Below are 14520 nucleotides of genomic sequence, written 5' to 3' on the forward strand. Positions count from 1 at the left end.
GATGGATCTCGGTCGTCTTGATTCAAAGGGAGTAGACCATGTTGAGATGGATTCTCTAGCGATCAGAAACTATAGGAGTTAAAGGACTATGATTCATGGGATAAAGTTCATGTATGTAGGTTGAAAGGCCTTATGCTATCACGACAACTATTGAACTAGCGTAGTATGACATGACATGCTGCTAGGAAGTTAGAACTTAGAAGGATGGTAACAGATTCAAGGGGAGTCTGACGCTTCATCAAAGACAACCTTGTACTAAGAGGTCAAAAAAGTTGGTATAACCTTGACAAGGAGGTCAAAAGGATAATGTTTCTTCATGAAGAAGAACCTCCAACTGCAATCCCTTGTAATACATTTATTCTCTAATATATTTCATGGTGGATGTCATGACAACATCACGTGATAGTATCCATGATGAATTCATGTGAACTCTTGATGTTATATGTGTATAGGCACGTTCCCCGTATACATCATGGGGAAGTGACAACTTCATTTTGATTGTCACTTGTATTTGCAGCAGTTATTGGAAGGTGACAACCTTACAATAACTTAAATCATGATATAGATTTTATGTAATTGTTGAAAGAGATCATGAAAGGCTTTATCTTGTAATTCAACAACTAAGTGTTAGATGCCATTAAAATGGTGGTCTATAAGTTGTTTATACAGATATATAAAAGGTATTTAGTGAATATCTTGCCTTGATATTCTGATAGGCCATTACTTTGTATATATATGAGATATTTACTTAACACACACACACACACACACACACATATATATATAAGTCAAGATCTTACTCTTCATAATGACAATAAGCAAATGTTATTGATAATTAATAAGAGTTAAAAGAGACATGTCGTCATGGAGACATGCCTCCTAAAATCATATACATGTGCTTTGAGAAGGTAACTTGAAACACACATAAAATCTACAAATGCTATTACAAGTTATAAAAAAGGATAAAACTATTCTATCGTATAACACATGCAGATTTGTGGTATTTATGAGTTATTCATTGTAGGCAGCACATGCAGATTTTAATAATTGTTATTACTTAATGGCTAAACTTTCAATCAATCATAAGCATCTTAGACTCTTTTTATGTTTATTTACTATCCACCTTATAAACATTCTTCACAAATTATCCTTTCAAACACCTCTCTATTCAGAGAACCATTTATAGAATCAAATGTTAAATGGGATTTCATTTCTAGCCACTTTATCAAACAGTTGCATTCAGAATTATTAGGACTCAGAAAAGAGAGCATTATCAAATCATGGGAACGTGGAGGAAACTCAAATGCAAAATAAACACCCTAGTTTCCACGCCTTTCGTAGCATGTGTCTCATTTCCCAAACTACGTATAGTAATTTTATTCCAGCAAATGCTACCTAGAATGGACATAAAGACGTCCTAGACAATGACTAGTCATAGACTTCCATGGGTAAAGATGTCATTCAAAAGCATTCTTAGTGATGCCAAGTCAATCTGTCCTGTATCAAAGATGGGTTTCTCGTACTATTACAGTGCTTTACTATCACTGATTTATTATTACAAAACTTAAAAATATAAAAGAAAAATTGAAGCATAATATATAAAATTTCAAAATTCAGAAACTAGAAATTAAAATGAATATTCATCACACACCTCTGAATCCCAAAGACGTACAACAGCATCTTCTCCAGCACTGATTATTGTCCTATTTAGGGGGCCCCAAACAGCTCTATTTATCCTGCCTTTAGACCCAGGTATCGTGAGTACTGACTCAGAGTCCTCTGCATTATAAAACATGGGAATCCAATTGTGAGACACACAGACCGTAAATTTGCAACACTCTACTTTCAGAACAAAGAGAAATCAACTAAGAATACACAAAATAGAGAAAAAGGATAAACCAACCATAGCACAATGCTGAGTCAAATTTATGTTTTCCTTTTTTATGTGTTAAACTAACCTCATTGGGAATTCGATATTGCCATTGCCAATTGCCATATAATTCTTAGAGAGATCAAGTATACACATACTCTTTCATGAATATAACTTCAACATCTTATAAGTTATTATCATTTTAGCATTAGCACTGGTGCATTTTGAACTCCAATGCCGTTCCTTGTTTTAAAAGAATTGGGAAATTTAAAAGGATTTAAATGAGTTTAAAAAAAAGTTTAGATCTCTAGGCTCAAAGCATATATAGATCTATTAGGATTATTAAAAGGTTTGACCTTGCAGAAACAATATTTTTTGTAACATGTAATGCTCGATGTCAAGCATATTATTTTGTGTCATATATCAGCAACTTAACTCCAGCTCACACAAAGAGAACCTGCTCTTGTTTCAAACGGATTGGCTTAGTATCCATATATTTAAAAAGTATTACCAAGAATCTTTGCAGGTAGGGGCTGCCAAAGTTCACAATTTACAAATGGTCTAAACAATATGAACCTCATGATAACTAGATTCAAAACACTGTTTGTTCATTCAGTAAGTAGCAAACACAGAATTGACAACAAGGCCACAAAAGTTAACATTAGCTCCACTTCACATGAAATGAAAACTCGCTCTCAATTGCATGTGTTAAAACATGTACATCATAGATTACGTTGATATATGTAGGAAGGCTTATGAATGGAAGAAAAATGTAAAAACAATGTTCTGAAATAGATAAAAGAAAATTTCTAGACAGGTGGAAGGTCAGCATTGGTTCACCCCACAAATAGAACAAAACATAAAATTAAATGATAATAAATCTAGAAAATACCTAGGAGTCTATAGCAAACTTCACTCAAACAGATTGTGTGATGACTCTGAATGGCTCCTTTCGTGCAAGAGCACACAGGCAGACAAGCAATCATCACCACCAAAAACATTTGTTCGTTTGTTTCAGTTTTGTTTTGGCTTGTTTCGGTTTTCAACTGGCATCACTTCTTCAGCGTTGCAATGTTTCACATTTGCTCATCTTTGCAGTCAGTGCCAGAACCTCTTAGAACTCCATGATCTCATGGAATCTTGCCAATGGTAGACATATATGCCAAACGTGGAAACACTGAACAGTTTGATATAATATTGCATGATTGTGGGATGTGCACACAAAGGTTATAGAAAATGCATTTGACAGGTGTCTTTTAATTGATGTGCGGGATATGTCAATCAGTAAAACACTTATCATGCTTTCACCACTTCAAATAGAACAAAAAGCTCAGGTGGCTTGAAGAAAGCCACATAAATAGAGAATTTCAAGATGCTTCTATCTTCATAGATAATGCCAATAGGCTTGTATTATGAGGAATATCATGCTTGGAAAAGAAGGAAGAAATGCAACATGTGCTGAGACTTCAAGAGGACATAACAACCCCATGACGTAACGATATAATACCTATTGTTAGCAGATCGAACAATGCAAAAACTTTCAGGTGGGAGTCACACTCACCATAAAGAGGAGATATTTTGACAGTAACTCGTCTTGTATAATTATGATGGTTTAAGCTCTCCAAAGATGCTTTGACTGCTGTAAAATTAAAAGAAAACCAATGATAAAAGAAGACATCTAAGAGGGAAATGAAAATGCCACAGCAAGGAGAAGTCTGTTGGAAACTACAATTGGAACAATTGTTATGTTGTCATTGATGTCAAACCTTACTGGTAAGACATTTGCTAACAATGTAGAGTGCCATATCAATTGATTGATGAAGAGGATTTGAAAAAAGGGATAACAAGATGAACTAGTAAAGTTGTTGAGTAAAGAGGAGTGAGTATGATGAAACTACAAAGGGCACTTGATCAGTTAGTATTTGACAAGATAATGTGTTGTTTGATCATTGGATTAAGTGAAGAAGAAAGATGAGTTGAAGAATGGGAGAGATGATTGATAGAAGTCAAGAAGTTGAGTAAAACATGAGCTTGATCGAGTGACAAGTTACTATGTCAATGAAGAAGTTGAAGAAAAAGATTAAGGAACTTAAGTAATGGTCGAGCAAATAGTATTAGCCAAGTGATGGTAGAGACCGAGCAAGATGAAGGGAAATTGTAGTAACGAGCAAGCCTAGTATTAGCCGAGTGAGAGAAATTAGGAGTGACCGAGCTACCCAGTGATGACCGAGTGTTAGCAAAAATAACATTTTGTGAAAGAATCAAGACTTGAGGCCAACATAGTTGAATTTACGAATTGGTCAAAATGCGTAAAAGATAAGAATTGATGAGCTGGCATATTTAGTGCATGAATTGAGTTTGTGAAGCGATCTAAGGTGACAATTCAATGAGAAGTTTCAAGAAAGAAGTAGGACAAAACGATGGTCAAATTCAATGAATCTGATCAAACCCAAAGATCTACAGTTATATTTAAGTGGAGAAAGATTAAACCCATCTATTTAAGAAGGCATAAGAGATGATTTGCGGTTCTTGGACTCACGAATTTGAGAAGAACAGAGTAGCAGAGGAAAAGTGAAAAATTGGTGAAGCAAGATTGCTTGAAGTGTTGCCAAGCAAATCAGAGATGAAGAATGTGATGAAGTCCAGTCAATGAAACAAGAATAAGCCGAATGGAGATCTGAATTTGCAAAGTGGGTTATATTTTATCAGATCAACCTAGTTGTTACTTTCTAACTACTGTGGCAGTAAAATCCTTTCATCAAGGTTGACCTAACAGTCATATTGTAAATCATTTAATCAAGATGACATTCTATTGGGATGTTTTAAAGACCTCTAACAAGGCCACTCCTAATAGAGTGATTAAATCCTTTGACAAGGTCTGTTAGTCCACCATATGGACTTGTCATTTAAAATTTTAAGCCACCCTTTTTATTTGCACATTGTACCTCTATAACCATTTCTCCCGTTAACTAGAAGCTCAAAATTATGAACCCCTCGAACCAGTTCAAAAGGTTCAAAAGGTTCAACAGGTTCAAAAGTTCATCAAGTTCAGAGTTCAGGTTTTAAGCACAAGTTCACCAATTCAATGCAAATCAATATGGTTTAATAGGGTTCAAGGTGGCTCATCCTAAGTAAATTTGTGACTGGTACAAACAGGTTTAGGAGGTTCGTTGAGTTCAAAGGGCCTAGAGGTTCGAGGTTTGAAGGTTCGAAACACATGGTTCAAGTTTAAAGTTCGCTAGTTCATCAATGTAGACACACAATTTCATGGCTCAAGGCTCAAATTCAAAGGTTCAAAGTACACAAGTTTAGTGATTCAGAAATCAAATTCAAAGGCCAAGTTCAGTGGTTCAAACTAGTACTATTGGTGCAGGCAGGTTCAAGCAGGTTCAAGAGGTTTGAAATGGTTGAGCATGCTCTTCCATGGTTCAAATTGGTTTAGTCAAGTTCATGTAGGTACAACCAAATTTAGAATGTTTCAAGAAGGTTCACAGGTTCAATGGTTCAACAATTTGAAAAGATGGTTCAAAAGGGAACAATTTCAATGGTTCAAATCCATGTGGCTCACAATGTTATAAACTTATATGCGTCATTCTAAGATGTTGGAAATTTTTAGATGTATGGATAACATAAATCATGACTTCATCAAATAATCCTTGGCCCATAAATGTCACAATGCAATGAGCAAAGATATATGGTAGCGATCTAATAAAGAGGAAGTTGTACCTCTCAATTCAGAGGAAAGTTATCAATCTAATGATAACTTCTCCAATTGTTAGTAGCATTTGTACTTCTATATGGGCATTATGAGTCATTGTGTGTTGATAATTTTGAAGTGCAAATCTGTTTACTAACAGAGTCACTCCTAACGGTGTGTTTAGTAACCTTTAACAAGGTTGGCTCTTAAACAAGCTCACTTCAGAGGAGTAAAAAGTGGTAGCATGTTACTTGGTCTTTTTCCCAAATTGGGTTTCCACGTTAAATCCTGGTGTCATACTTGTCTGAATGTTGTTTTCACGTTTCATGCTATTTACTGTTATATGTTTCTATTATTCGACATAGATTAAACAAAGAGTTAAGTTATTGTATGATAAGTTGAATTACTGATGAATAGCTATATGGGCCGAGTGGATTTATGAGTCTAATTAAGTTGTTTGAAGTTGTTAAAAGTTGGATTGGTACATCTGGACCTAAGGATAAATGTTTCACACGCCGCCCCCCACCCCGCCCCTCACTGTTATTCTAATCACTCTTAATCATTCTAACAAAGACATGTTCGCGTCACAAGGGAGAAAGGTGAAGTGAGGGAAACAAGTTGCAGATTATAAAAAGGCAATAAAATTTGGTGAATAAGGGGAGGAGACATCATAGGCTTTGGGGTCTGATTTGAGGAGTGTGGGAATCGGCCAAGCTTGTGATATCCCCTTGCAAAAGTAAATTTAATATTAGATTATAATAAAATTAAATATCAAATAAATAATTGATAAATATCAATAATAATACTAATAATTATTGATAAATGATGATACTAATACTTTTAATAAACCATATATCCTTGCAATTAAAAGAATACTACATTGCATATCATAGACTTTGAGGAACTAACCTGTAGAGTATCGATGAGCAAACAAATGCCATATCTACTACGGATGGTAGCATCAAATCCCAACCACTAGAAGGTTTGAACAATTATGTAGCCAGACATTTTATTGCTAAAGTTGAAATCCATAGTTGGAGACAGAATGATTACACTAACAACCATCACATTATGACAAGGGTGGGAATAATGATCCAAAGCAATATTAGCATAGAATATCACCATGGCAACTAGTATTGGTCGTCAACATTACAAAGATTGAACATGATCATAATCAGCTAAGCCGACAGGATATAACGAATGGGTCCATATCAAAATGCAAATCATTATCAATCAATAATTATTCATTAATTAGATTGATGTCAATAAGTAGTAAGCAGGAGAATTTGGGAGTAATAATTAATTAGTGCCTAAAATAATACATCTTCAAGTCAGCAATTACGAATACTATCAACGGAGCCTTTTAATACCAAGAGTCACCACCTTTAAGGAGACTAATAATCAATTAAAAGCAGCCAGCGATCACCAATAAGAGAAAGAGGGTGTTTGAGACAAAAGAATTGATCTGCATTATAATGAAGAAGCATGATCTAACTATAGGCAGATAGGATTAAGGTAAGATGTATTCATTTGAAGGCAACGATTTCAATCTGCAAGTTATAAAATGGAAATCAGATTCACTTCTTCAAGGGAGTTAAAAGAATATGTGTGTGTGTGTGTGTGAATATATACATTTATATAGATATACACACACACACATGCACACACACACAATTATATATATACTGATAAAAAAAAGGAGCTATCGATGAGAATTCATAAGGATTAGGAAGAGTGAGGAGAATATAAAATATATTGTGTTCAATACAAGTGACTGGAGGAGAGATTCGTAATTGACTGCTGGAAGCAGTGTTGGTAAGCTGAAGTTTATCCATAAAACAATATTTTTTACAGAACGTTATATCTGAAGATATACATGTATTTATAATAGCATTAATAGCAGTTTTCTAATAATGGAATTAGAATTTTATACTAGAGAACTCAGAACATTAATCATAATTCTTTTGATAGCCTATTTCTTAATCATTTGCTATAGCCACTTAAGATGATAGGTTTTTGTTGATTAGGGAGAAGCTGAGTAATTATTTGCAAGATAATTGAATTCCAAGATGGGTAAGGACATGTATTTCAAATGCCTTGAGGGGAAATCCAGAGATGGGTACAAACATGCAGTCCTAATGCCTTGATGAAGCCTACTTGCAGAATGGTCCCAAGCGCCCCTGCCACAGAGAAATTCCTATCCTCCCTGAGGTTGGCATGATTAAGAATGAAGAAAGAATTGGGCTTAAATGTGTTGATTATTAAATTTATTACGAATTATTTATTGTGTATTGAAATAAATTGGATTTAGATGCATAATAACATACGTTGAATTTTAGAAATTGACAGCCTTTGAGGAAGGGACATTACAAGTGGTATCAAAGCATGATTCTGCCATCCTACAGGGTAAAAAACAAAACATGGAATCTATACATATGTATAATTATTGTTAGATTATTATGACGTACATGTCTTGTCATGTAAGTGATCAAAATGAATGGAGGAAGTAAGACAGGGAATTGTAGTTTACCGGTTCCCCCAAGCTAAGCAGGCCAACCCAAGTAAATTGTCATAGTGGGGCATTCCTGTCTCTTAGGGCCAAGAAGTGATTTGTCATAGTCGAATGCTTCAAGTTTTTGGGCTTAGTTGGGCTGAGCATTTTGCAGGCACCCTCTTGATGCTTTCTTGCCAAACTAAATCATGATCGATTATGAAAGACATTTCATTTGATAAGGATGAACCTAGCAATATGTATACCTCGTGTTTGCTCTGTCTTCAAGCATCAATGTGTATGCTCTATGTTTGCCCTGTGCCTTCAGGCATTAATGTGTTTTCTTTGTGTTCTCATATATTTAGTTTGTATTTCTAAGAGTGCATGTTACATCCCAAAGTTTGCCTAATTTAAAAAATGTTTATATAGCCATTGAGGTTTCATGTGAAGTCAGTTAACAGGTAAAATTAGTTATGATCGTGTGAAATGGTAAGATGGTTATTCGTCATAATTTCATGTAAAGATGACATGTTTGTTAATTGTTATGATGTTATTATGATTATTGTTATCTTATCATGAAAAGTTGGTTATTCATTATAAATTCATGGGAAGTGAAATGGTGGTTAGTAGTTATGATGTTTTATGAATAATAACTTGTTAAAGTAAGTTTGATTTATTTTGTGGAATATGTTATTATCATGGAGAACTTCCTTTTTGCAGGAGCACGTCGAAGTGGGGAAAGCATTGCCAGAGAGGAATTGGGCAAGCGACCAATCCACCTATGGATCGACAAGTATGAATTCTGACCACCAAGGCTAAGGGGAAAATGGCTACTAGGCAAGCAAGAGTATACCATGGATTATCATGAGCTACCCGGTCAATAAATATGCATTATTAAAAAGATCATCACTAAGCATTAAATTAAAATGTGTTACCTTATATAATTGAATGATCTCACAGCTTCTGTAATGTTGTTATTTCTTAATATGATAGTACCATAATACCTACATATGCTTGCATATGTGTATACACATATATGTATGTATGCATAAATCCAAATGAAACGTACATATACACCCACTTATTATATGCTATGGCATACACTTCAATGTGTTGTTGGATTATCACGCATATGTATATAGTGTGTACGTGCATACACAAGTATAGGTGGGTATAGCATGATAATATTATATTGAGACATTAATTGAGTTATTTTTACTCCTTGGCCATAGTTTCATTATTTTATTTGGGCGGCCATATCTCTATTATATTTTTCATTGGCCCTTCTGATAATCGGTGGCCAATTTTATTTTATTACCACATACTTATGTCTATGGCCTTTTGTAGTGTAGCTCCTTGCCACCTTTACATTTCATGCTCGTAACTGAGCATGTAGTCGAGAAGGCAAAGATTTATGGTACGATGGCTCATTTTGAAACAACATTCTTATATCCGACAAAGCGAATACCATCACTGTTGTCAATAAAATCTATATTGTAGCTGATAGGTAGAATTGTACGTGTGACGGTTGAGTCACCCCTTCGAGAAACTATATGTACATCCTCCGAATGGACTATTGGAACATCATTATCATTGTAATCGTTGTACTTGTAGTTGCATATTGCATATATGAATAAAGTCTCTGTTCTGTGTTACATCTTAATCTATAAGTATCTGTTTACCCTGTACGGTAAACAATAATAAGCGTCCCTATGTATCCAGACTATCTCCTGAGTCAAAGCTTCTATGCGATTTTGCATACCCGACTCACTTGTAGTGGCCCAATCCTGGAGCATCTCTGGAGTCTCTACACTCGGCCACTCGCGCTCCACGAAACAAACTGTAAAGGCCGCTAGACATCCCACTCTCATGAAGGATATGATGTTCTTTAGCTCCTTTACCACTGAATCCATGGCATGTGTCTGTGCAAAGGCCACCACTTGACGAGCCTAAGTCGCTACATTAACGAGGAATGTCTCCATAACCTCTCCCATCGTTGTCTCTGGCCCCACTAGAGGCTGTTGTTGGGCACCCATGGTTGTCCCTACTACTTCCACCATTCGCTCAACATTGCTATGTGGTATCCCATCAATCTGTGTCGAGTGACTCTCCACCACCTGAGTCTACGTGCCTACAGGATCTCCTTCCGAGGCTATTACTTGCACAGGTGCGTGAATGTTTGTCGCTTGTGGTGTTGGTGTGCGGCTAAACCTCGTACTCAAGTATGTGCTCAACCTTTTAACTCTACTCTCTTTGTCTGGGTCCTTGGGTGTTGCTAGCAATGTTGCATCTATCATAACCACCGCATCCAATCCCACTACATCCAAATAAACATCAGGTGTCCTCAAACCCTCGCCTGTCGATATCTCCATCACTCCCTCCTAAGTGTCCATCTCCTCATGCGGTATAAGTATCTCAGCCCCTACCTCTGGTACGGCTGGCAAAACTTCTCGAACAAGCTCCATCCTTACCTCTGGAACGGTTGTCACCATCAGTGACAAATGTGACTCTATCTTTGTAGTTGGCTGAATCGCAATGGTAGCCGGAGTCATCACCACTGGTTGGCTGAACTTACTGAACCCTAGAATGCCGTGTGTACCCGCTGGAACCAAGTGTGTCGTCGCCGAGAGTGTATGCTGCGAAAATCTTAATGTCTTAATGGTGTCGCTATAATCACTTCCACTTCCTCGTGCTCTTCTTCGTCCTCCCCGTCGGTCTCACTCTTGTCAAAGGAAGTCTCTTGGCGACCACTATCAGTATCTCCTCCATCTGGTCTTGGTCATTTCTACCAAACCATGGTCTTGCTGCCAAGTGGGTCGAGGTGCCTCTACTGCATGATAGGGGGTTCTCCTGGTGCAAGTGGTCCAAGCTTGGCCTCTAGCCCGTCGTGGGGAATCATCTGCATCGTTGCCTCCAAGAATAGCCCAATTGCATAGTGCGGCATGTAGAACGTCTTATGCTGCAGTGTCATAAATTCGTACATCCTTTCTGCCAACAATGCAGCCCAATCGTACACTCTTCCATGTAGGATCTCCTTCATCATCGCCACCTGCGAGAATGAAATGCCTGAAATGCGACTGGATCCTATGAGGTGACTTTTTACTAAGTCCATAAGGCAATGCCAGTGCCCTTCCTGAATATTGGACTTCTTCAATCCTCTACCCTTCGACGTGTCCATGAGGGCTTCTTTCTCCGTTTGTGTCAAATCCCCACATACCGACTGTATCAACTACGCCTTCACCTCTCAACTCAATTTTTTTGGTTTGTTGTTGATTTTCATTCCACCTTGTGCATGACCAAGTATTCCAAATACCCGTGTGAAGTCTGTTGGTTTGAATGATATTACCAGGTCGCGTTGAAGATAGGTGAACGAATTGGTTCGAGAGACCCTATCGTATATCTCTACCATTGTGCAAAAGAACCCTTCGTGGTCTCAAATGCAAAATGCAGGCATCTCCTTATCCTTCCCTGGATGATCGGCTTGTTCATGAGATATAATAGTGCTTGATGATCCACAAAATTCGAACAGCGTCACCAATAGATAATGTCTAAATTTTTGTATGGCATATACCATCCCAAGTGCCTCTCTCTCTATTGTACTATAATTCTTCTCCGCTTTAGATAGTAGTCTACTCAAAAAGTACACCAGATGATCCAATCCGTGATCACCTGTCTGTGCCAACGTTGCTCCAATTGCATAGTTTGACGTGTCGACATGAATGAAACTACTTATCCCAGTTTGGATAAGCCAAGATAAGCGTTGTAGCTAGTTTGATTTTCAGTCCTTCGAAGGACTCATTCTACTTTGTATCCCACTTGTAGGATTCTCCTTTTTAGGTTAGTTTGTCAAGCGGGTAGGATATTTTCGCAAAGCCCTTAATGAACCTTCGATAATATCCAATATGTCAAGGGCGGCATTTCCAAGATTACCCAGACTTTGTCAGGATCCCTCTTTAATCCTGCTTTGCATACTATGTGCCCTAATAGCTTCCCTTGTGGTACCATAAATCTGCACTACTTTGAGTTCAATGCCAATCTCACCCCCCTGCATCTTCCCATGCATTCTCTGAGTGCAATTATATGCTTGTCCTCCGCACTAAAAAGTGACCAACCGTCCAAAAATGCCTTGAAATTCCCAACTGACATCTTATCAAATATGTGCAAAATAATTCTCTGAAATGTTGTCGAAGCATTACACAATCTGAACAACATCCTATTGTAGGCATATACATCATCCTCAACTATGTAATGTCCCTGTTTTTGGCAGGTCTACACAATTGATGGAGTTAGCTCATCATAGCGACCCTCGTGAGCTGAGGGGTGTTTTGGGGGTCCCAGCTATAGATTTACTATTTTTAGGTCTATCTTTTGGCAGTGCAGTAGGTGGCTTCGGCAGTTGGTCGTCACCTGCAGTAAATAAAGTTAATAATTGCTTGAGCTCTTATTTATTCATGAATTATTAAGTTTCATTATCATAATAATGTTTATATTATTATAATAATGACATTAAGTGATATTTCTAAAAAATGTGTTGGAAAGTTTCTAGTGTTAAGTTCTTTTGGGAAACTTCCACAATTTCTAAAGTGGAGTTTTTTTGGAAACTTTGGTCAACGAAAGATTATAAATGAGAGCTCATTTCATTGGGAAAAGCACGCTTGAAAAATATATTTTCTTTTTGTGCCTTTTGTGGCTTTTTTTGATTTGCAACTTGTGAGCCCTTGCTAAAGTATAAGGGTCTCGTCTAAGAAGTTATTGGCAATTGTGTTGAACTATAGAATTGGCCAACATTCTCCTACTGTATTCCTATAGCTAAGGAGAATAATCTTGAATATCATATTTTCTTTGCTTGAATTTCCTGGCTGAGGCTTTGAAGAAGTCTGAGAATCATCATTAGCAATTGTGCTAAGGTAAGCAATTGTCGTAATTCTCTGCGTTCACTGTGACTACAGAGATAGGTATTTTGAATGAAATTGATTGTAATGTGTGCATCTGGAAATCAATTTGATAATCGACTAGAGGTACTGTGACTATCGTTTTTTATTACTTGGGCTGTGTCTGAGATTGTATCAGCTAGACGTCAAGCTAAGAGTTGGTTTGCTGCTAGACTTGGGATTTGACAGGGAGAAATCACGCAGATTGGCAATTGCATTGCCACATGTCTTGTCTATGCAATCGGCATTCTACATTGTAGGTGGGCATCATTCTTTTCCTGGCCGCGTTTTACATTGGAGGACATTTGTATTAATATCAAACCGTTTGAAAGTGTCCGTGGCTTGCGATGAGGATATTAGGGAAGATGTTGTGTTAAGGATTCGATTTTGATATATATTTTGGGCTATTCTTTCAACTGGCAATTGCAAGGATTGTGCTATGGATAAAATCAAGTTCACTGTTGTTATTGATTACTGAGAATTTGGTTCTTGTTATGTTTTCAGATTCTATTTTCCTTACTTCAATAAAATTATATGTAATCTAAAGCTGAATTGTTAGATTCAGCATTTGCCATGTACTTCTGATAATTACTGAGAATTAAATTAAACAAAGACACATAGTAATATTGTTCATTGACATTGGCAATTCTATCGGAAGCACACTTAGAGTTTTTACAAACTATGAAGGTTGTTTTAAGCCTATCTTCTTCCACAATGGATATCTGGTTGTATCCAGAGAACCCATCCATAAATGAATAGATTTCGTGCCCCGCAACTTTTTCCAAAATACTATTGGTGAATAGTATCTGGAACAGATCCTTAATCATTACTGCATTTAGGCATCGAAAGTCCACACATTTTCTTATCTGAGTGGTGTCCTTCAGAGATATCACAATTGGTGATACCCACTCACTCATCTGCACTCTAAAAATAATGCCTGCTTCTAGCATTCGGTTGATCTCATCAGTAACCCGTGCAGCATAGTTTTTGTTCCTCCGATATGGCCTCTTTCGTAAAGGTACTACTCTTTCTATCAGTGGCATACAGTGGGCGCATAGTTCCAGCAGTACCCCTTTCAAGTCCTTATACGTCCACGTGAATACGTCCTTATATTCCATTGTAAGAAAGTCATTCAATTTCATAGGAACTTCCATTTGTTTTTCTAATTCCACTCACACTTGTTACAACATTTTTTTTCCTTCTTTTGCATATGGATACGTTGCCTTCTTTGCTTGCTCGTGAGTGATAGCTAATGTCTCCTACTCACATGTTTCAATACTTAACAAGTTCACCCCTTGCTTAGGGCATTTTGAATTCTCGTGGTCTCCCAGACCACACCATCTGCACAACAGCTGTGGTGTTTCCTTTGTGGTACAGTCTCAGGCAAAGTGTCCCCAAAGGTTGCACGCATGGCATTGTATCATCGGCCGTCCGCTTGAGTTGTACTGTATCCGACTTCGGCCTCCATTATTGTTCTTCCTATTATTGTTACTGCCTTGTCTACGTCGGTTATTGTTACGATACCCTCCAG

General features: G+C 37.1%; 1 protein-coding gene across 2 annotated transcripts in view; it reads right to left on the reverse strand.

Annotated features, from left to right (window-relative positions):
• The window catches only part of LOC149528131 (eukaryotic translation initiation factor 3 subunit I-like), a 108802-nt gene that overhangs the window by 47266 nt on the left and 47016 nt on the right, over positions 1 to 14520 (reverse strand). For both annotated transcript variants that reach the window (XM_089808522.1, XM_089808521.1), the window contains exon 4: positions 1652 to 1779. In XM_089808522.1, coding sequence (XP_089664648.1) covers positions 1652 to 1779 — 128 coding nt within the window. The remainder of the gene's footprint in view (positions 1 to 1651; positions 1780 to 14520) is intronic.

The sequence above is a fragment of the Cupressus sempervirens genome, chromosome 11 (assembly GCF_028749045.1).
Source record: "Cupressus sempervirens isolate cs-2001-9-10 chromosome 11, ASM2874904v1, whole genome shotgun sequence".
In the NCBI taxonomy this organism is placed as follows: Eukaryota; Viridiplantae; Streptophyta; class Pinopsida; order Cupressales; family Cupressaceae; genus Cupressus; species Cupressus sempervirens.